The following is a 20889-nucleotide window of genomic DNA, read 5'->3' as shown; positions in this document are numbered from 1 at the left end:
CACAAAGCTTTGTAAGAAGGTGTGGTTAACTTTAGTACTATCTTCTCTGTCCTGAAAAAGAGGAGTGGGTTTTCACACATACAGTTTTTAAAGCACTCATCATAAATATAAAGGAATTCAGCCCAATTTAATTAAAAAATATAGAATGGAATGAATTCTATACCTTCTCCCTATCCATTCTGCACCACTCAACATGCTCAATGTCAGTGTGAAAACTGCCATTTCAAAGCCTGTGGGGATCTTATCCTCCCAGGTCAGGCTGGGACTCGATGGTAAACAGGAGACACAGAGAGGGCAGTGTAAAGTCAGCTTTAACATTTTCAGTGGAAAGAGCCAACTTGTTTGTGGGTTTGATTTGCTTTTAATAACAAGCTCCCTCAACCAAAACTGATGAATTGGCATAAGAACAAGGGTACAAAAGGAACATCAAGGGGCCTTCCAAAATGCTAACCCAAGGATGAATTCTCTGCTTTGGGTGGCCATCATTTTATCCCTTGGAACCAGGAGATAAAAAGATGCAAAGCTTTTAATATATGCTGCCTGAATATATAAAGGAACCAGTTAGACCATGTGGCTCATGGTGATGTTGTCTTAATACTTTATAATCACATTCCATACCTTAAACAAATGCAAAATCTGCCACATGCTGCCCTTCAAAGGCGATTTCACTGGACACTGAATTGAAAGTAATCACTGATACAGCATAAATAAAGCCTCTTCTGGGTAAACACCAAAGCATTTTCACACAGTATTGCATTTTAAAATAGCTAACTTTATTATCAGTGAAAAGATAGGCACAAAGTGGATTCAAACCTGCTTAACTTTATTGGAACTAGCTCAGTTGATTACAGAACAGGGTCTCCATCATTATGGGGCCACATACATTTTAAATCAAAGGTGATTCCTGTCCAGCCATCTGCCAACCTCAGCTATCCATTCTACAAACACATGCCATCAATCACAAGGGAGGCCAGAAGGAGGTCTGATGGCTCCACGTAACCCATCGTTGTTGCTAACAGAGAAAAATAAACAAACTCCCAACACTTGTCTAACTGATGATGGACGGTACTTGGAAGATATATTTCCAAGGATCATGGCAGGCTGAAATTGGTGGCAACTGGCCCATAGCTGATGCCTTCCTTTGAAAACATGTTCAGCAAGACTGCACACATTTTAAGTAACACATTCCAAATGTGAATGAGCAATTGAGATAATGAGATTGCATGGCTAACAGACAAGAGAGTATCATTTATAAAAGTTAGTGCATATGTATACACTTGAAGCTGCCGAATTATGAGTGGTTAGGCTCTTAACAAAAAAGTAGTCTGCACAATCAGTTTGTTCGTTTCTCAACTGGTGTCCCCACCCACTCTGTAACAAGAAAAAGAATGCACGACTGGGCTCTTGGTGTTTCCCATGGCAGATGACATCAGATATTTTAGGTTCCCACTATCCTGTCGTCCTGAAGCTCAAAAGCAGCATTGAGAATAAATCCTTCATTAAACAATAATCAGATACATGGTCTTAAAAGACAGCTCAAGCTAGTTTTATTTAATAGAAAATTGTTAATAGGAATTTTATATCAAGTAATGTTTATTCTAATGAAGTTTTTCTGTACATGGGACATTGGTATACAACTGACTCAGAAGGTCCCCAGAGACCACCAGGCAGTACAAGTTAAGACAACAAGGTCACCCTCCTGTCCTGAGGTGCCAGTAAAATGCATAGATAAGTGGGAGTCCAGAAGAATCCCCCAAATGTTATTATTTCCACACAATCATGAAAAGGTGGCTAACTTGAGATTTCTCCCATAAACCTGAATTTTTAAAATGACACCTATTAGAGATTTTCTGAAAAGGCTGGATCTATCCTCCCAGTAAACAGAAAACACTGACATGGACTTCTTCCATCTCTTAGATGTTCCGTATTACTTTAGCAAATTACCTGGGATTAAAAACTGAGCCAAAAGGGACTCCCTCTGGTGTGAGGGGGCAGAGAAGTTGTGAAAAGTTCAAAATAGTAGTTGGCCAAGAACTTCTTTTCCTCAAAATACAGGAGTCTAAAGAGACAGCTGCCACACAGTGTGGAATGCAGACATTTGTCACCTTACAAAATGTGATTAAAACGATGGGTCCCAGAGCTAGCAAAAACTTAGCAATGTGTCATGATCATGAAAGGAGTAGATGAAATGGTGGTTTCTTCCTTTTCTTTTCTATTTATCTGAATAGAAAGTAGCAGTCCTGAGGTTTGCTACTTGTTGCTTCTATTATGTGAGGGTTTCCCTCCATGACTAAAGGGTAGTATGAGTGAGTATTAACACAACTGCACTTTTCATTTCTATTTGGGATTCAGTTGATGACTGAGGACTTGTGTAGGATGATCATTTCATTTTTTAAGATTTCAGTCAAGACTGGCTGAAAAGTTACATCACCTTCCCTCCTGTCTCTCCCTCACCACAGACAAAATAATTCCTTTCAGGAACAATACAAAAATATTGTTAAATATGCCATTCCTACATTTGCAGAGGAACCCTGTAAAATGATCTGATACCCAAACCCATAGCAAGAGAAGTGAGGTTGATTTCTTAGGGGGATGTTTCACGTGACTCTGTTGAAATAAGGATCAGGAAAGCAAAAACCTTGCAAAAGGCACTGCAGGAGAAGCAAGGAATTCAAAACGTTGGACAAATTACTGAAACCAGGGACACTGTCCAAAACGCATGTGCTCTGGACTATGTTGGTGTCTCTTCTTAAACAGGAGCAATTTGTATAGAAAAAATGTTTCCCAGAATAAGTATGGTAACTGGCAGAATGGAAAGCTGTAGTGTGTGGTCTTGAAAAAGTCATTTAACCTCTCCAGGTTTCAGATTCCTCATTACTAAAATGAGGGGATACAGCTATAGCTTAAGTTCTTCCAGCCACTATGCCTCACAATGTAATATATCAGGCCTACTCTTCTATTAATCTGGTTTCTAGCTAACACATCCCCAAACCCCTATCCCCCCAACCTTATCTAACACCTCCCTTCCTTCCCTCACCCCCCCACCCGATACCCCTGAAAAATGATCTTAATGACACTGTCTGTGGATCTGTCACCTTAATGAAGGGCAGAGAGGTGACACAGAGCAGAGACCTGTGGTAACAGACAGCCATTCTGTGTCCCTAGAGGCAGCCCAAAGGCAAAGCTTGGGGCTATGGCCTCGTTGGTCCCTGCCCACATGTTGCTGCTCTCCAAAGGTGTTCCAAGATGAAGTCCCTGGCAGTGAGAAGAGGTAGCTGAGAATAGTGCTGCAGCACCCTCTCCCCCGACTGCAGCATAGTACTTTGGGCTTCTGATGCTATTCCATCGGAGGTGATAGCCAAATTTGTCTTTTAAGACGTATGTGAAGAATTTGGGAAAACAACACGAGTTATTTCAATGCAGTCACCCAAAATTCAAAGCCTTCAACCTTTCAACAAAAATGCTTCTTCATTTTGCCAATGATTAGCAGTTTGAGACTGGTGACACAGCCAGTGAATTTTGCTGGAGAAGAAATAAACACTAAGCAGCTTGGTCTCAGGAAAGGCAAGCAAGCTGTGTTCCTGGCTCCACACAGACTACACAAGTCTGCATACAGCACCTCATGCAACTGTCCGTCAAGGCCTCAGGTGGTCTAATTCCCTAAGAGAGAAGTTGTGCATCACTCAGCTAATTTACTTTCCTAGCATCCGACAGCAATATATTAATTATCCAAATGCATAAATTACTCCAGAGTATATATATGAATGTATGAACCTCCACGAGGGGAACCAAAAGAACCCACTTCCAAAGCACCACTGAAATAAAGATAAACACAATCTCCTGGCCCAGGGTAGCTGGGAAATTGGGAGGGGGAAATCAACTCCAGCACCCTTCCACACCCCAATACTGCCTACCTTTTCTCCAGTTTACACAGCTTCTAAAACTATTTCCTTTCATGAGCCCAAAGCAAGAGGTCTCTCTGGATGCTGCCTAGGTGGTAACCATACAAAACAGCACACACCTCAATCCTCTCTGGCTTCCCACTTCTGAACTACATGTTACACACAGTCTTCCAAACATACTGTGCTCTTCTATAAAAGAATGATCTGGAATATGGAAATGCAAAACAAATTTCAGCACGTTCAGAACATTGATGTATATCCAGCTATTAACAGTCCTAGTAGTTGTATAAATCCAAACAATAAACTTTAGAGCACATTTGAATGGATCTGGCTTTAGAGGTACTCCCTAAGGGTACCAGAACAGACTGGAGTTCGTACAGTATTACCTAAGTACTATGTTGATTCAATAAAAAGTTCCTTTAAAAAAATCCCCTCCCCCAACCCTTGTCCTCACCCTCAAAATAAGAACAAACAAAAGGGAAGAATGATTAAAAGCATTCTTGCTGATTCGCTGCAGCTCTTGATTTGACCATTTAGATGAGATATTCCACCATCTCTGTATCAGGCTCTTGTCCCAGGATCTGAATGGGAGTTTTTCTTTCCAGAGTGTTGGAGTGGAAAACAGAGCCATCTAAATGGAAATAAAGGTTTAGAAAACACTTAGGGACAAGGTGAAAACTCACATTTTATCCTCATTTAAAAAATTATTTTATTTATTTTTAATTGGGTAATTGCTTCAAAATATTGTGTTGGTTTCGGCCATCCATCAACATGCATCAGCCATAGGTATACATCCTGATTTCTTTAAAAAAAAAAAAAAAAGGTTTTGGCCACACTGTGTAGCATGTGGGATCTTAGTTCCTCTACCAGGGATCAAACTCACACCCCGTGTTGGCAGCTCAGAAACACTCAAAATTTGAGAAATGGCTTTAGAGCCCATATTTAAGCCTATGGCAAAGTAAGATTGGCCCACTACCCTCTGCATCTTGCTCACCTGAGCATTTACTGTTACTCGGAAAATGACCTTGCCTCATCCCCATTCCTGTCCTGGAGAAGTCCTCGACAGACTCTCTGCCCTCATCTCTTCTGATGAATCTGCTTTAGCACTTAAAAATTCCGGTCCACATGACCAACTGTACCTACACATCAGGCCAACCCACCAATCCATAATTGAGGGCAAAACTCCGAGCTACCTGACCCAGAGAATCCTTACCTGGCTTATCCGGATTGCAGCTCAGGCTTGGTGTAGACAAACGACGTGGTCCAGAACCAGTGGCTGGACTTGCAGGAGCCTCAGACTGAGCCGGAGCTGGAGCTGGAGTTGGAGCTGGAGGAGCAGCCGCAGCTGGAGCTGGAGTTGGTGCCTGAGTCTGAGCTGGAGCAGAAGCCTGAGCCGCTGCCGGAGCTGGAACTGGAGCCGGAGCTGGAGCTGGAACTGGAGCCGGAACAGTTGGAGCAACCTGAATGGTGGCGGCGGCGGCGGCGGCAACAGGAGCAACAACTGTAGCAGTGACAGCAGAGGCAGTAGCTGGAACTGGAGCTGCGGTGGCAGCTGGAGGAACGGCAGCAGCCAGAGTAGCAGCCGCAGTTGCTGGAGACGGGGCGGTGGCGGCAGCAGCGGCTGGCGCAGCGGCAGCAGCGACAGCCACTGGAGCAGCAGCTCCCATGGTGGTGGTGGTGGTGGTGGCAGCGGCGGCAGTGATGGTGGCAGCGGCGGCGGCAGCAGCAACCGGAGCAGGAACAGAGATGGGAGCTACAGCGTTGGTTTTGTTGGATTCTACTCCCCGTTCCGTTTGGGTGCTGCAGTCCCGGCTGCCTGTCTTGGAGTGAGCTGACAGCAGGGGAGTCGAGGGCGGCACAGGCGAAGGGGTGGAAGGAACTGACTCAGCACGGTAGTCTCCACCCAGGAGGATACCTACCAAGGAAAGGAGGAGAGAACTTAGAAAACTGCAGGCTATTCCAATAGACACCTGATGACCTCTTCTTCCTTGCAGGAGGTTCAGGGGGAAATAGGAACAGTTCCAAATTCTTTCCTTGTGCCTCTAGGGAACCCAGGAATTAGTTTGTCAGGCACCTCCCACCAGCGCTGGCTCAAAGTTTCTTTCAGACTGGGCAGATCCCTTCTGGTTCTCATTCTCTAACCCCCAGCACAACATATTTAAACCTTTAAGTGTCCTGGGTATCTGTTTTGATTTATTTTTCCAATAGCGATTGATTTCCAACAAGCTGTCAGAATGCTTCTGCTTGGTTCCACTTGTAACGGACACTAGCTATTAGCAGACAGCTGAAAAGGACTGAGGCGAGGATTCTGTAGTCGCAGATGGGTGTGATAGTAATTGTGTGATCTAAGGCTCTCATCCTAACCATGGTCCCCCAAATACCTACTCTAACCAAAGGACAGTGCAAGTGTCAGAGGACCAAGAGAGGTATTAGAAGCAACAAAAAGAGCTAAAATAAAAAAAATATAAAGAGCTTGTTTCCTCAGGCTCTAAAAAAAAATGTGCCTCGTGGTATCCACAAAAGTTCTGGGGTTTTGATTAGAGGGGAAGGAATGGACAGGAATGGAATGAAAAAGTACATTCTGTTCTCAGAACATTCTGGTAACAAAAACCTGCCACCCAGCTCCACTTAGGTTAACTAGAACTCTGAGTCCTCCTATTATATGGGAGGAAAGAACACAGAAAAAGTTGGAATTTTGAAGTGTTGAATGACACGAAAGCCACATGGGCTTTGGACACAGCCAAAAGGTTCCACGTGGCAAAAGCCAAAGCTGAGAATTTTTAATAGGAAATTGACGTTATCTTCCTTCCCAAAGAGAACGTGGGATTCTTATCAGCCTGTGGCTTCAACCAGTGTTCTCTCAGTGAGACTTCACACTGTCTGCTAAATATGCAGTCAGCCTCTCAGGATGATTAAACTGAACCTGGTGTACCTTCCTCTCTAAAATCAGGACCATCACTCCTCATTGCCATGTGGGCATGTATCCAAGTCAGGGTTCTCTCTAAACATGTCACTTTAATCTGCTGTGTTTACTGTCATTACCTAGGCTCCCCTTCCAGCTCTTGTCATCCCGCTTCTCTTCCATGATGGGGGTGCCAGTCAGGGTTGAAGAATGGGAGAGCAAGCCTGATCCCGCATTGGAAATGGACATCAGAGACTTTGCTGGCCGCATGGATGACAGCTGCTCTGTCTTACTCGGCTCCTTCCGGGAACGCTGCTGCAGTACTTTGATCATGGCATCCTTCTCAATGATCTGGGCATGGAGGGTCTTAATCCTAAGAGCCAAAGACAAAAAAAATGTATAAAATATTGTTGCCACCTCTAGGTTCTGATCTCACTACATGCATGGACTTGAGCTTCTGTTTTCTTTTTCTAAAAAATCTTTTTGGCTGTCCATTCTGCCATGGTATGGGGATCTTAGTTCCCTAACCAGGGACTGAATCTATGGCCCCTGCAGCAGAAGTGCAGTTCTAACCACTGGACCGCCAGGGAGGTTCCCCATTATCTTTTCAACTAAGGGGTGGTCTACTTATTTCTGAGTTGTAAGACAAGAGACAGTGTCTTGCAACAATTTTTAACGCCCACCCAGATGGGCACAGCAGAACATCCAGGAGTTATTTCTTAAACCTTAGGAAGCCAAAGAAAAAGTATCTGTGAAAAGAAAGGTTGTACGTGAGAGAGTAAAGTGATACAGTGGGTACCACAGATAAGAATCTGAGTCAATGGAAATGAGTCAGTCAATGAGAACTTCTAAGACTGGGCTACAACTTGGGCTAATAAGTAAGTGACCATGAGCTTACGAGAGACATCAGATACCCTATGTCCCAGTTTGAGTGGATACTCTTTTGCCAAGCACTTTACTATACCACAGAGTTGAGGTACAATCCTAGAAAGAATACCCCGGAGTGCAAATAGTAACAATTCAGTTCTAGCAGAGGGCGTATGAAAAGCAATCACCAAGGACAATGAGGAAAGCAATATTATTTGGAATTCCAGAGTTAGAATAATCAAGGTAAAAGTCATTCCATCTCAAATCCTAAATAACAGGCTGGGAGTGGGGAAGGGGTGGAGGAGGTTGCCTTATCAGGTGTCCCTGCGGTGAATGAAGATGCTTGCTCTTCCCCACTGAACTATCTGGTGTCTCTGCACCAACTCTCAGGTCCACCAGAGTCCAGATCAGCATTTTACCTGCCCTCCATGTCAAGGCAACGCTTGTTAGCCATCAAGATTTCTTCTTCCTCCTTCTGGATGCGAGCTTCTAGAGCCGTGTCATAGCTGGTATTAGGAGAGTGGCTGATGACTGTAGTGTCCCTGGGAAGGAAAATGGCAGTGATGATGATGGGAGGGCAACAAAATTGATGAATCCTATCTCCCTCCTAAGTCAAACGTATTGTCAGAAAGTCCTAAACTAAAATCAAACTTATCAGGAATGGTGGTTTTCTGGGTGACTTACTGGTAAGAATCAGTGATGGGTTCTATGAGAGATGCACAGGCTTGCCTTCAGAACTACATAGACACCCTCCCAAAACCTCTGGCAGAAAGTCCCTTCAAGTTTTTAGATCATGGCCAGGCAATAGGAAGACATTTATTTTTTAACTTAATAGTATTTATATTACATATGAGAAATGCCCACTTTATTTTCATGACAGTCATGGAGAGGAAAAAAACTAGACTTTGAAGGAAGTCAGAGAATGTACCAAATTGCTGTTGCTACATTCAACAGCGTAACTCTCCCTGAGTGTTTGCTAAAAACGAACTCTAAACATGTCAACAGACCAGCTCAGGTAGGGCATGGGAACTGAGTGAGAAGCAGAGTCTTTGAGTCAGTGCCACTTGATTCCTATCGAAGCTGCATCTGAAACATTCTAGTGCCAAATCAGTCAGTCCCCCTCAACTGACCAGTCTCCTGCCAGAGTCCCAACTGCCTGAGGGACCATCATGTTCCATCTGAAAGTATCTCAGGCCATTAACTCAAAGAGTAACTAACAAGGAGAAAATATGTGTGTGTATGTGTATGTGAAAGAGGTAAGGGGTGGGGGAGAGACACGGAGAGGAAGGGAAAGGATGTAACCCATAGAGAAGGCTGATGTTTAAACAGCGTAAGTCAAAGACACATGGGAATCCTATATTCTCCTGATAAGTGATATCATGCATCTTTCTTTAGTTCATTTAGAACTAGTGGTAGAGAAGAGAAGGAAGAAAACTGGATCTTACTTGAGTAACTTGGAGGGAAAGAAAAAGGGATTAGGAAGAATGTTGATGCAATAACATTGGTTTTAAAGAAAACCAGACAATGGGCTGAGAAAACAATGACCGGCACTGCTGTGTGATACTTCCTCTGAGAATGAGGATCTGCAGGAGAACTCCAGGCATCTTTTGTGCTGGCAGCTAGTTACGTCCTGTGAGCTTAGAGACTGTGACCAGTGCAGATGGCAGTGAAGGAGCAGGGGATGAAGAGGCAGAAAGTTGGTATTAAAGTTGGGATACTTTGGAGAGCTTCTGCAAAATTAACAGTTCCCCCAAATGCTTGCCTCTTATACATGAGGTGGGGAACAATGTACCTGAATTGTGAAGTAATTGGAGAGCAAGAAGGGAAAGGACCACAGTGGCTTTCATCATTTGCTAAATTCAAAGTATTTTAGCATCTCAGAATTTGGAGAAGGCAATGGCAACCCACTCCAGTACTCTTGCCTGGAGAATCCCTACCAGAGGAGCCTGGTAGGCTACAGTCCATGGGGTCGCTAAGAGTCAGACATGACTGAGCGACTTCAGTTTCACTTTTTACTTTCATGCATTGGAGGAGGAAATGGCAACCCACTCCAGTGTTCTCGCCTGGAGAATCCCAGGGACAGAGGAGCCTGTTGGGCTGCCGTCTATGGGGTCGCACAGAGTTAGACACGACTGAAGCGACTTAGCAGCAGTAGCAGCAGCAGAATTCTACATTTGCCCTAGTTCAGTTCACTTGTTTGTAATCCTACTGGGAATGGCCCCTGTGTCCCAAAGTATGCAAAAGAAAGCAGCGTTGTGTAGTGTTGAGAGCACAGACCCTGACTGTAGACCTGGTCAGGGTCAAGTTCCACTTTCCCAAGTCCTCTGCCACTAACAAACTCTAAGAGCTCAGGAACTGGTTAACTACCGTAAGCCTCAGTCTCCTTGTATGCAAAATAGAGATAATAATTACACCCATATCTCATGGGATGGGGGAGGGGAGGGATAAAATGAAAGTATGCATGTAAGACATGCAGTGCCAGGCACAGGAAAATCCCTCAACAAAACTATCCATTATTAAGAGAGAAAAGTATAGGTAGAAAGAAAATTGCCTACAAGAGAGTATGAGTTGAATGAATTCCAGCTCTAGGTATGACCCTGGAGGAGTTCCCCACAGTGCAGAGTTCCCATGTGATGGCCTGGCTCTGACACTGGGGACTTGAGTTTGCAGTCTGTCACTGGGGGAGCCAGTGCTGGCTTCCTGCCACTTTCACTGCATAAAAGACCATTTTGGGGACACATAGCCCTGCCAGCTAATTGATATGGACACTGTGAACTCCTCAGGAATGGAGCCTGAAAATGTGGGGCACTTAGTGAATTCCTACAGAGCTGCCAGGATGGCCTTCAACATCAATCTTCCTTGTAGACCAGGGCTACCAGGCCAATGGCTTAAGCCAAAGCAAGCAGGCACAGCGCTGGAGGGAGCAACTTGACCTGCTAACTTCCAATACTCTGACCGCACCCAGTAGAGAGATACTGGACTTGAAATGACAACCTACAGACCCCAAACCCAGATACCTGAATTTACTATTCTGCATCTCAAATTCTTAAGTAAACTGTTTCTGGCAACTATCCTTCCAATCATCTTCTCTCTCCTTCCTCTGTCTGACAAAGTTAGCCCTGTCACATTACTTACATTGCTTTCTAGAATGTCACCCATGACCTCCTAATTAAAACATCTAGTGGCCTTTTAAACTTCAAGGCCATCTTTTCCTATCAGTAGCAGCCTTTTGTTTATTTAACATGGGAACTCAACCATGAGTGGAGCACTGTGTTTGAAGTTCCTGGGAGGCTGGAGAGTGAATGGACATGGATAAGACTAGTCCCTGAGTGCAGGGAACTTGCAAGGAGAGGGGGAAAAAAGAAAAGAATTAACTACTACAGAAATGAGTTTGGACTTAATTCCAATAGGCACCGAAGATTATTAGAGCTTTTCAAAGGGAATGAAATAATCCAGGCTGTGTTTTAGGAAGATAGCTTTATCTCTGCTGAAATGTGATGGAGAGATGAAAGGAACCATAACACTAGAATCAGGCAGGCCAGTCAGAAAGGTTATAATCCCAGCAACAGATTTTGAAAATGGGACCCAGTGAAGTGGCACAGGAAATGGCTACAGGAGGGAGAATTGCTAGAACCTGGAGACTATTTAAATTTGGATGTTAGGGAGATGGAAGAATGAATGAGGACTCTGTTTTAATTCTAATGACTAGAAAAGATGGCATACTGCTCTAATTCTGTGACAGGAAACCAAGAACTTTTCTCTATCTTTCTTTTTTGGAAAACACTATGAGTTTTGATTTTAGTTACAGTGGAGTTAAAGTATCTTATTGAATAGCCATGACAATATACAACAAGTTGTTGAAAATTCTAACTTTAATCTTAGAGATGTCAGAGTTACTATTCGAAGCTAGAGTAGTCAATTCAGTTCAGTTACTCAGTCGTGCCTGACTCTTTGCGACCCCATGAACTGCAGCACACCAGGCCTCCCTGTCCATCACCAACTCCCTGAGTTCACACAAACTCAAGTCCATCGAGTCGGTGATGCCATCCAGCCATCTCATCCTCTGTCATCCCGTTCTCCTCCTGCCCCCAATCCCCAGCATCAGAGTCTTTTCCAATGAGTCAACTCTTTGCATGAGGTGGGCAAAGTACTGGAGTTTCAGCTTCAGCATCATTCCTTCCAAAGCACACCCAGGACTGATCTCCTTTAGAATGGACTGGTTGGATCTCCTTGCAGTCCAAGGGACTCTTGAGAGTCTTCTCCAACACCACAGTTCAAAGGCATCAATTCTTCAGTGCTCAGCTTTCTTCACAGTCCAACTTTCACATCCATACATGACCACTGGAAAACCATAGCCTTGACAAGACAGACCTTTGTTGGCAAAGTAATGTCTCTGCTTTTGAATATGCTATCTAGGTTGGTCATAACTTTCCTTCCAAGGAGTAAGCGCCTTTTAGCTTCGTGGCTGCAATCACCATTTGCAATGATTTTGGAGCCCCCCAAAATAAAGTCTAACACTGTTTCCACTATTTCCCCATCTATTTCCCATGAAGTGATGGGACAGAAGCCATGATCTTAGTTTTCTGAATATTGAGCTTTAAGCCAACTTTTTCACTCTCCTCTTTCACTTTCATCAAGAGGCTTTTCAGTTCCTCTTCACTTTCTGCCATAAGGGTGGTGTTATCTGCATATCTGAGGTTATTGATATTTCTCCCAGCAATCTTGATTCCAGCCTGTGCTTCTTCCAGCCCAGCATTTCTCATGATGTACTCTGCATAGAAGTTAAATAAGCAGGGTGACAATATACAGCCTTGATCTACTCCTTTTCCTATTTGTAACTAGTCTGTTTTTCCATGTCCAGTTCTAACTGTTGCTTCCTGACCTGCATATAGGTTTCTCAAGAGGCAGATCAGGTGGTCTGGTATTCCCATCTCTTTCAGAATTTTCCAGTTTATTGTGATCCACACAGTCAAGGCTTTGGCCTAGTCAATAAAACAGAAATAGATGTTTTTCTGGAACTCTCTTGCTTTTTCCATGATCCAGCGGATGTTGGCAATATGATCTCTGGTTCCTCTGCCTTTTATAAAACCAGCTTGAACATCTAGAAGTTCACGGTTCACAAATTGCTGAATCCTGGCTTGGAGAATTTTGAGCATTACTTTACTAGCATGTGAGATGAGTGCAACTGTGCAGTAGTTTGAGCATTCTTTGGAATGGCCTTTCTTTGGGATTGGAATGAAAACTGACCTTTTCCAGTCCTGTGGCCACTGCTGAGTTTTCCAAATTAGCTGGCATATTAAGTGCAGCACTTTCACAGCATCATCTTTCAGGATTTGAAATAGCTCAACTGGAATTCCATCACCTCCACTAGCTTTGTTTGTAGTGATGCTTTCTAAGGCCCACTTGACTTCACATTCCAGGATGTCTGGCTCTAGATGAGTGATCACACCATCGTGATTATCTTGTTCGTGAAGATCTTTTTTGTACAGTTCTTCTGTGTATTCTTGCCACCTCTTCTTGATATCTTCTGCTTCTGTTAGGTCCATACCATTTCTGTCCTTTATCAAGCCTATCTTTGCATGAAATGTTCCCTTGGTATCTCTAATTTTCTTGAAGAGATCTCTAGTCTTTCCCATTCTACTGTTTTCCTCTATTTCTTTGCATTGATCGCTGAGGAAGGCTTTCTTATCTCTCCTTGCTATTCTTTGGAACTCTGCATTCAGATGCTTATGTCTTTCCTTTTCTCCTTTGCTTTTCACTTCTCTTCTTTTCACAGCTATTTGTAAGGCCTCCCCAGACAGCCATTTTGCTTTTTTACATTTCTTTTCCATGGGGATGATCTTGATCCCTATCTCCTGTAGAACATCATGAACCTCCGTCCATAGTGCATCAGGCACTCTGTCTATAAGATCTAGTCCCTTAAATCTATTTCTCACTTCCACTATATAATCATAAGGAATTTGATTTAGGTCATACCTGAATGGTCTAGTGGTTTTCCCTACTTTCTTCAATTTAAGTCTGAATTTGGCAATAAGGAGTTCATGATCTGAGCCACAGTCAGCTCCTGGTCTTGGTTTGGCAAACTGTATAGAGCTTCTCCATCTTTGGCTGCAGAGAATATAATCAATCTGATTTCGGTGTTGACCATCTGGTGATGTCCATGTGTAGAGTCTTCTCTTGTGTTGTTGGAAGAGGGTGTTTGCTATGACCAGTGCGTTCTCTTGGCAAAACTCTATTAGCCTTTGCCCTGCTTCATTCCGTATTCCAAGGCAAAATTTGCCTGTTACCCCAGGTGTTTCCTGACTTCCTACTTTTGCATTCCAATCCGCTATAATGAAAAGGACATCTTTTCTGGGTGTTAGTTCTAAAAGGTCTTGGAGGTCTTCATAGAACAGTTCAGCTTCACCTTCTTCAGTGTTACTAGTTAGGGCCTAGACTTGGATTACTGTGATATTGAATGGTTTGCCCTGGAAACGAACAGAGATCATTCTGTTGTTTTTGAGATCGCATCCAAGTATTGCATTTCGGACTCTTTTGTTGACCATGATGGCTATTCCATTTCTACTAAGGCATTCCTGCCCACAGTAGTAGATATAATGGTCATCTGAGTTAAATTCACCCATTCCAGTCCATTTTAGTTCGCTGATTCCTAGAATGTCGACGTTCACTCTTGCCATCTCGTTTGACTACTTCCAATTTGCGTTGATTCATGGATGTAACATTCCAGGTTCCTATGCAATATTGCTCTTTACAGCATCAGACCTTGCTTCTATCACCAGGTCAGGGGCAGCAGCCAGGAGGAGCTACCCCATACCAGAGGTCAAGGGTGGCAGCCAAGAGGAACAACCCCATGTCCAAGGAGCAGTGGCTGCACAGGTGCAGGAGGGCTGAGAAGCACTACTCCACGTTCAAGGTCAGGAGGGGCGGCTGTGAGGAGATACCCCTCATCCAAGGTAAGGAGCAGTGGCTGCTCTTTGCTGGAGCAGCTGTGAAGAGATATCCCACGCCCAAGGTAAGAGAAACCCAAGTAAGACGGTAGGTGTTGCGAGAGGCATCAAATGGAGACACACAAACGATAATCACAGAAAACTAGTCAATCTAATCACACAGACCACAGCCTTGTCTAACTCAATGAAACTAAGCCATGTGGGGCCATCCAAGACGGGCGGGTCATGGTGGAGAGGTCTGACAGAATGTGATCCACTGGAGAAGGGAATGGCAAACCACTTCAGTATTCTTGCCTTGAGAACGCCATGAACAGTATGAAAAGGCAAAATGATAGGATACTTAAAGAGGAACTCTCCAGGTCGGTAGGTGCCCAATATGCTACTGGAGATCAGTGGAGAAATAACTCCAGAAAGAATGAAGGGATGGAGCCAAAGCAAAAACAATACCCAGTTGTGAAGCTAGAGTAGAGAGCAAGATAACTAAGACAGAAGGTAGAATGAGAGGAAAAATCAAGAAAGGAACTGGAGAAAGGTCTCCAGAATGCAAGATTAAATAGACATGCATAACAAGTGTGACCAGCTTCTACCCTCTGGTATCCATTTCTTTACTTCCCTCTTTCCCAGATGTACTTGGTCCCATATAAAAGTGAAACACTGCACATCTGGAGAACACTAACAACCTGATTTAGTAAGTGCAAAGTAGTAAGTTACATGGTTGGTCAGGTGTGTTACGTTTTTATTTTTTTGCTGCTAGTTAGAAATAGATCACCATTTGTGAGCTGAAACTAAAAATCTGCATTGCCAAATCGGTTCTTCTTAGATGAACTCCTACTTGCTAGTAATTTCCCTCATCTACATTAGGCATCTAGAGAGGAATCTTTAGGAATACAATAATATGAAGTTATAATATAGGCTATGTTACTGAGCTTATTTATAATAGTCTAAGAAACTAAATAAACCTCAAATAGCAACTCTCAAAAGGGGATAATCCCTATTTCATCACCTTTGAAATCATCCTATATGGGGCACAGGAGATTATAGCAGTTAAGATGTCAAAAATGCAGATTTAAGTCCTGGTTCTTCTGTTTTTTAATAGCTGTATGATCTTGGGGGAAGTATTTCATCTGTCTGTGCTTCAGGTTCCTTGTCTATACAATGAAAACTAGTACTTTGCTCAAAGAATTATCATTAAGATAAGCAATAATTGTAAAGCACTTAGAACAGTATCTTATAGTAAACACTACATGTGATTTCTTGCATTGACAGCTTTCCCTTTGACAAGAGATGTTTCAAAAATCAAAGTGCCAGAATGGGTATAAACAGAAAACCTAATGTCTTCTCACCTGAGAAAAGACAGATGTCTATTTTTGTATTAAAAATCTGTATTTTATTATTCACAGTGGTCAAACACTGGAAACAATCTCAAAATCCATCATCAAATGAATGCATAAAGTGTGGTACATCCATGTGATGGAACACTACTCAGCAATAAAAAAGGAACAGACTATTAATATACATGAAATGCTGGGCTGGAAGAAGCACAAGCTGGAATCAAGATTGCTGGGAGAAATATCAATAACCTCAGATATGCAAATGACACCACCTTTATGGCAGAAAGTGAAGAGGAACTGAAAAGCCTCTTGATGAAAGTGAAAGAAGAGAGTGAAAAAGTTGGCTTAAAGCTCAATATTCAGAAAACTAAGATCATGGCATCTGGTCCCATCACTTCATGGGAAATAGATGGGGAAACAGTGGAAACAGTGTCAGACTTTATTTTGGGGGGCTCCAAAGTCACTGCAGATGGTGATTGCAGCCATTAAATTAAAAGATGCTTACTCCTTGGAAGGAAAGTTATGACCAACCTAGATAGCATGTTGAAAAGCAGAGACATTACTTTGCCAACAAAGGTCTGTCTAGTCAAGGCTATGGTTTTTCCAGTGGTCATGTATGGATGTGAGAGTTGGACTGTGAAGAAAGCTGAGCACCGAAAAATTGATGCTTTTGAAGTGTGGTGTTGGAGAAGACTCTTGAGAGTCCCTTGGACTGCAAGGAGATCCAACCAGTCCATTCTGAAGGAGATCAGCCCTGGGATTTCTTTGGAAGGAATGATGCTAAAGCTGAAACTCTAGTACTTTGGCCACCTCATGCAAAGAGTTGACTCACTGGAAAAGACTCTGATGCTGGGAGGGATTGGGGGCAGGAGGAGAAGGGGACAACAGAGGATAAGATGGCTGGATGGCATCACTGACTTGATGGATTGAGTCTGAGTGAACTCTGGGAGTTGGTGATGAACAGGGAAGCCTGGTGTGCTGCGATTCATGGGGTCACAAAGAGTCACACACGACTGAGTGACTGAACTGAACTGAACTTAGAGGGAGCTCAGAGTAATCATGCTGAGTGAAGGAAACTTAAAAAGAGAGTACTATATGGCCTTTTAAAAAAATACGACATTCAGGATTTTTTGCAAAAACAAACAAACTTTTTGGTCAACCCAATGTTGGGCAATGTTGCAAGTTTGCCAACGGAAAAGGAAAACTTACAATGACAAAGAACAGATGTTGTCTGGGGTCAGGCATGGGAGAAAGGGTCGAGTTAAAGGGGCATAAGGACACTTTAGAATGTGTCCTCTATTTTGATGGTGGATACATATACAATAATATTTTTGTAATGATATACAATAATGTTATTTTACATGTACAATAACATTATTGTATATCATTACCAACATTCACCAAACCAGACACTTCAAATGAGTAGTTTTTAAATATGTAGTTAGTACTTCAATTGAAGAAAATTCTGCAACTACCATTGACACCAACATTTCCTAATCATGAAACCTGTTATTTACCTATGAGCTATTATTTTGGGAATATATTAAGTTTGGGATACTAGCAGAATACACAGAAGAAACCAAGCAGGCCATTACAATGTGACACTAGATTTAAGGATTTAAATTGTAGACTAAGAAATCACCTCTGTCCTTCTTTCATTTCTTTTCTCCTTCTTTCATTTTTTGTCCTTTCTTTCCTTCCTTTATTACTCAAATGTATGTTGAGCACTTTCCTTCTGCAGCCAATAGCCTAGGTACTTAAAAATTATTCCAAAAGAAAATAAGATATAAAGGCTTTACTACAGAAAGGGGCAAAGAGCAGAACCTTGGTTAATACGTTAAGGATTGGGAGGAGGGAAAGTGAAATCATTGGAGAGAAAATAAATGGCAAGAGAAGTTGGAAGGGAAGGCAGAAAAGCACACAGGTTCTGAAATAAAGTTTTCTGAATGCCAGTTTCCAAATCTGAAAGCTCATAAAGAAAGAAAGGAGGAAAAGGAGACCAATCTTCATGGCAGAGCATAAGATGCAAATATTTGGAAAATAGTATAATCTTAGCAATAGAAGGGTCTGGAGGAATCACCTAGCCCAATTCTCTCATTCTACAGGAATTCAAATACAATCTCTCAATCTCTCATGTGGGTTGTATTAATAGGCATGCAAAAGGTACACAGTCCAGATATGGAATGTTAGTCCAGGGAACTATTACAAAGTGTTCCTACTAGGTGGGAATTGGCTGCTTTTTATCATTAAATGATAAGCATGCCCATTTTACTGAAAATAGTGATTACATGGAAACTTTCTACCTGGTGATTTAAAGGAATTCAATTTAAATTAAATCTCTTTTACAGGAGCCAACAGACTCTGGAAAGAAATCCATCTGAAAGGGGATTCTCCCCATATTCTAAACTTCCCAGGGAGGCAGGAAAGGGGTAGTTTCTTTATATAAGGCCCCCAAATGACAACCTCCTACCTTTCCTGAATTTTGACCTGGAGTCTATTCTGAAGTCAGTTTCAATAGCAAACTTCCCAGCACCAACATTTTCTCACACAGCACACCTTCATGAGCTCTAGCTTTCTAAGTTTCTGCCCAAAGATGACAAAAATGCCCTCATCTCCCTTTCATCATTAGGGTTTCCTGAACAACCTCTGAACAAAGAGTGGGCACAGGTGTTTTCTTGGGAACCAGCAGCTAAAATTATACTTCATTCTGCTTCTAAGCTGCCTACAAACTTCTCGACCATCTTCCAGCATAGCTGGGGCTTCTATGCACTCTATTACTACACTGGCATATACTGAGCATACTGTTCTCAGAAGAAGAAGGAAAAAAGACAGGTAAGCTTAAGCCCATGAAGACCTCAAAATCAAGACATAGGCAATTTGTTTAAGGTTTATAGGGGGTATGTGAAAACAGACAGATCACATTAGAGAAATGTAAGCCATCTTCCTGAAGCACTGGGATTAGATTTACAAACCACCAGTCCAGCTTTTAAGCACTGACCTCCCTCTGATTTGGCAAGAGAAGGACTCAAAAATAAATGTATCCACCGCCCCCTCTACACATATTCCAGCCCAAGTCTGGCAACCACTGCCAGACTCTGATGACTTACCACATTTAGGAGAATGCTAAAACAATACTAGGATTTTTAATAACTTTCTGTGTAGAGACCTATCTGGGTGCAACATGCTATAGCCTGCCTTAGCTACCCAATTCCAGACCATGCTCCGTCTATATCTCCAACATGCACCATCTCCTGATTCAAATTTAGTTTTTGTTTCTTTCCCAACGGATGATTACAAACAGCAGCAAGACAGACAAAATGGGTAAGAGCACAGTGTCCCCCAAAGACCAATAATAAATGTTTATAACGAGAAGAGGGGAAACACATAAAAGGCAAAAAAAAAAAAAAAAGAAAAAGCCTCCTGCCATTTTCTCTGCTTTACCAAATGGAATGTGACTGCTTACATGCAATGAACTCAGGGACACTGAGAATGCGGGCTTCAAATAGACCTTCTCAAAGGGCAGAGACAGATTCGGGTTCATACAACCTTCGGCATACCTTGGAGGAGCCACAGCTATCAAATGGCAGTAGCCACTCCTGAGTGACATTTAGTTTTGGAGTGGCATTTCTCTGGAGAAGCTTTCATTCCAGTCCTGGGGCTAAACAAAGAAACCTACACACATGGCTCAAAAAACCTGAGGCCCTGGGGAAAGAGATGTACACAATTTGATCTGGTCTGCAATTGTTTGGGCTCCTGAGGAAAGCTGAACTATGAGTCTAGAAAGTTCATCAGTAACTTGAATTTTCAAATCCTGTACCCTCAGCCCCTACAGTCATTCAGTCTCTGCATGTGCTGTGCAGTGCTAGTTGCCCAGTCGTGTCTGACTCTTTGTGACCACATGAACTGTAGTCCACCAGACTCCTTTGTCCATGGGGATTCTCCAGGCAAGAATACTGGAGTGAGTTGCCATGCCCTCCTCCAGGGGATCTTTCCAACCCAGGGATCGAACCCAGGTCTCCGGCATTGCAGGTGGATTCTTTACCACCTGAGCCACCAGGGAAGCCCCAGAATACTGGAGTGGGTAGTCCATCCCTTCTCCAGGGGATCTTCCCAACCCAGGAATCAAACCAGGGTCTCCTGCATTGTAGGGGGATTCTTTACCAGCTGAGCTACTAGGGAAGGTCCAGTCTCTGCATAACCAGATTAAAAAAAAACTGAAAACCACACACTTAAGCAGAAACTGAGAAAAAAGAAACACAACATGATGGGGGGTGGGGGGACACTGGAAAAACTATCACTCAGTCACACTTTTCTGTTCTCCCCACCACCCCTGCCCTTCATGTTGAGATTTTACCAGCCAACTACTTACCTCTGAGCAGCTACAGTGGCCGCAGCATCCAGAGCAAAATGTCTCATCACATTCTCCTCCAAGTACTTCTGCTCCCACTTAGTCATGTCAGCTTCCAGGGCCAGGATCCTCTCTTCCTTCTCACGAAGGATTTCCATCAGTGCAGCGGCATTGTATTCTGAAACATTGGTCGGCTGAGAGTTGCCCTGGCGCTGTTGGGGGAGATGCCGAGACCTCTGACATTAGTGTGTTAGGACCATGGTGGGCCAAGTCCCATTTGAAGAGTCCTTATTTTTGGAGAGAATTACTGCCCAAGCCACTGCAGTTTGGACTCCAATTCAGAAGCTAGGGAAATTCCTAGGACTTTCTACCTTAGGCTTGAGTATGTGACTCTGGACCACAAAAGGAGCCTGCCATATCAAATTGTAATGCTGCTCAGAAAGTGGATCACAGAAACAGAAATTTAAAATCTGGGATTTCATCTCTACCTTTTCCTTAAATTTGTGTGATCTTCAGTGAATCATGCCACCTTTCCTGGGTCTTTATTTTCTCTCATCTGAAATTGAGGAGTTGGGGGCCTTCTCTGCCAGTC

At 43.0% G+C, this 20889-nt stretch overlaps 1 protein-coding gene across 1 annotated transcript in view; it reads right to left on the bottom strand.

Annotated features, from left to right (window-relative positions):
* Positions 1–751: 751 nt before the first annotated feature.
* AMOT (angiomotin) overlaps positions 752–20889 on the bottom strand; it is a gene marked incomplete at its 5' end in the record, with an annotated part of 41898 nt that continues 21760 nt past the window's right edge. The window contains 5 exon segments of the mRNA XM_018044198.1: positions 752–4533; positions 5116–5817; positions 6945–7177; positions 8091–8213; positions 20319–20509. Of these exon segments, the coding sequence (XP_017899687.1) occupies positions 4436–4533; positions 5116–5817; positions 6945–7177; positions 8091–8213; positions 20319–20509 (1347 nt within the window).

This window comes from Capra hircus (assembly GCF_001704415.2).
Source record: "Capra hircus breed San Clemente chromosome X unlocalized genomic scaffold, ASM170441v1, whole genome shotgun sequence".
NCBI classification, from domain to species: domain Eukaryota; kingdom Metazoa; phylum Chordata; class Mammalia; order Artiodactyla; family Bovidae; genus Capra; species Capra hircus.
Note: the sequence above shows the minus strand (reverse complement) of the source record. Positions and strands in the feature narration are given on the sequence as shown.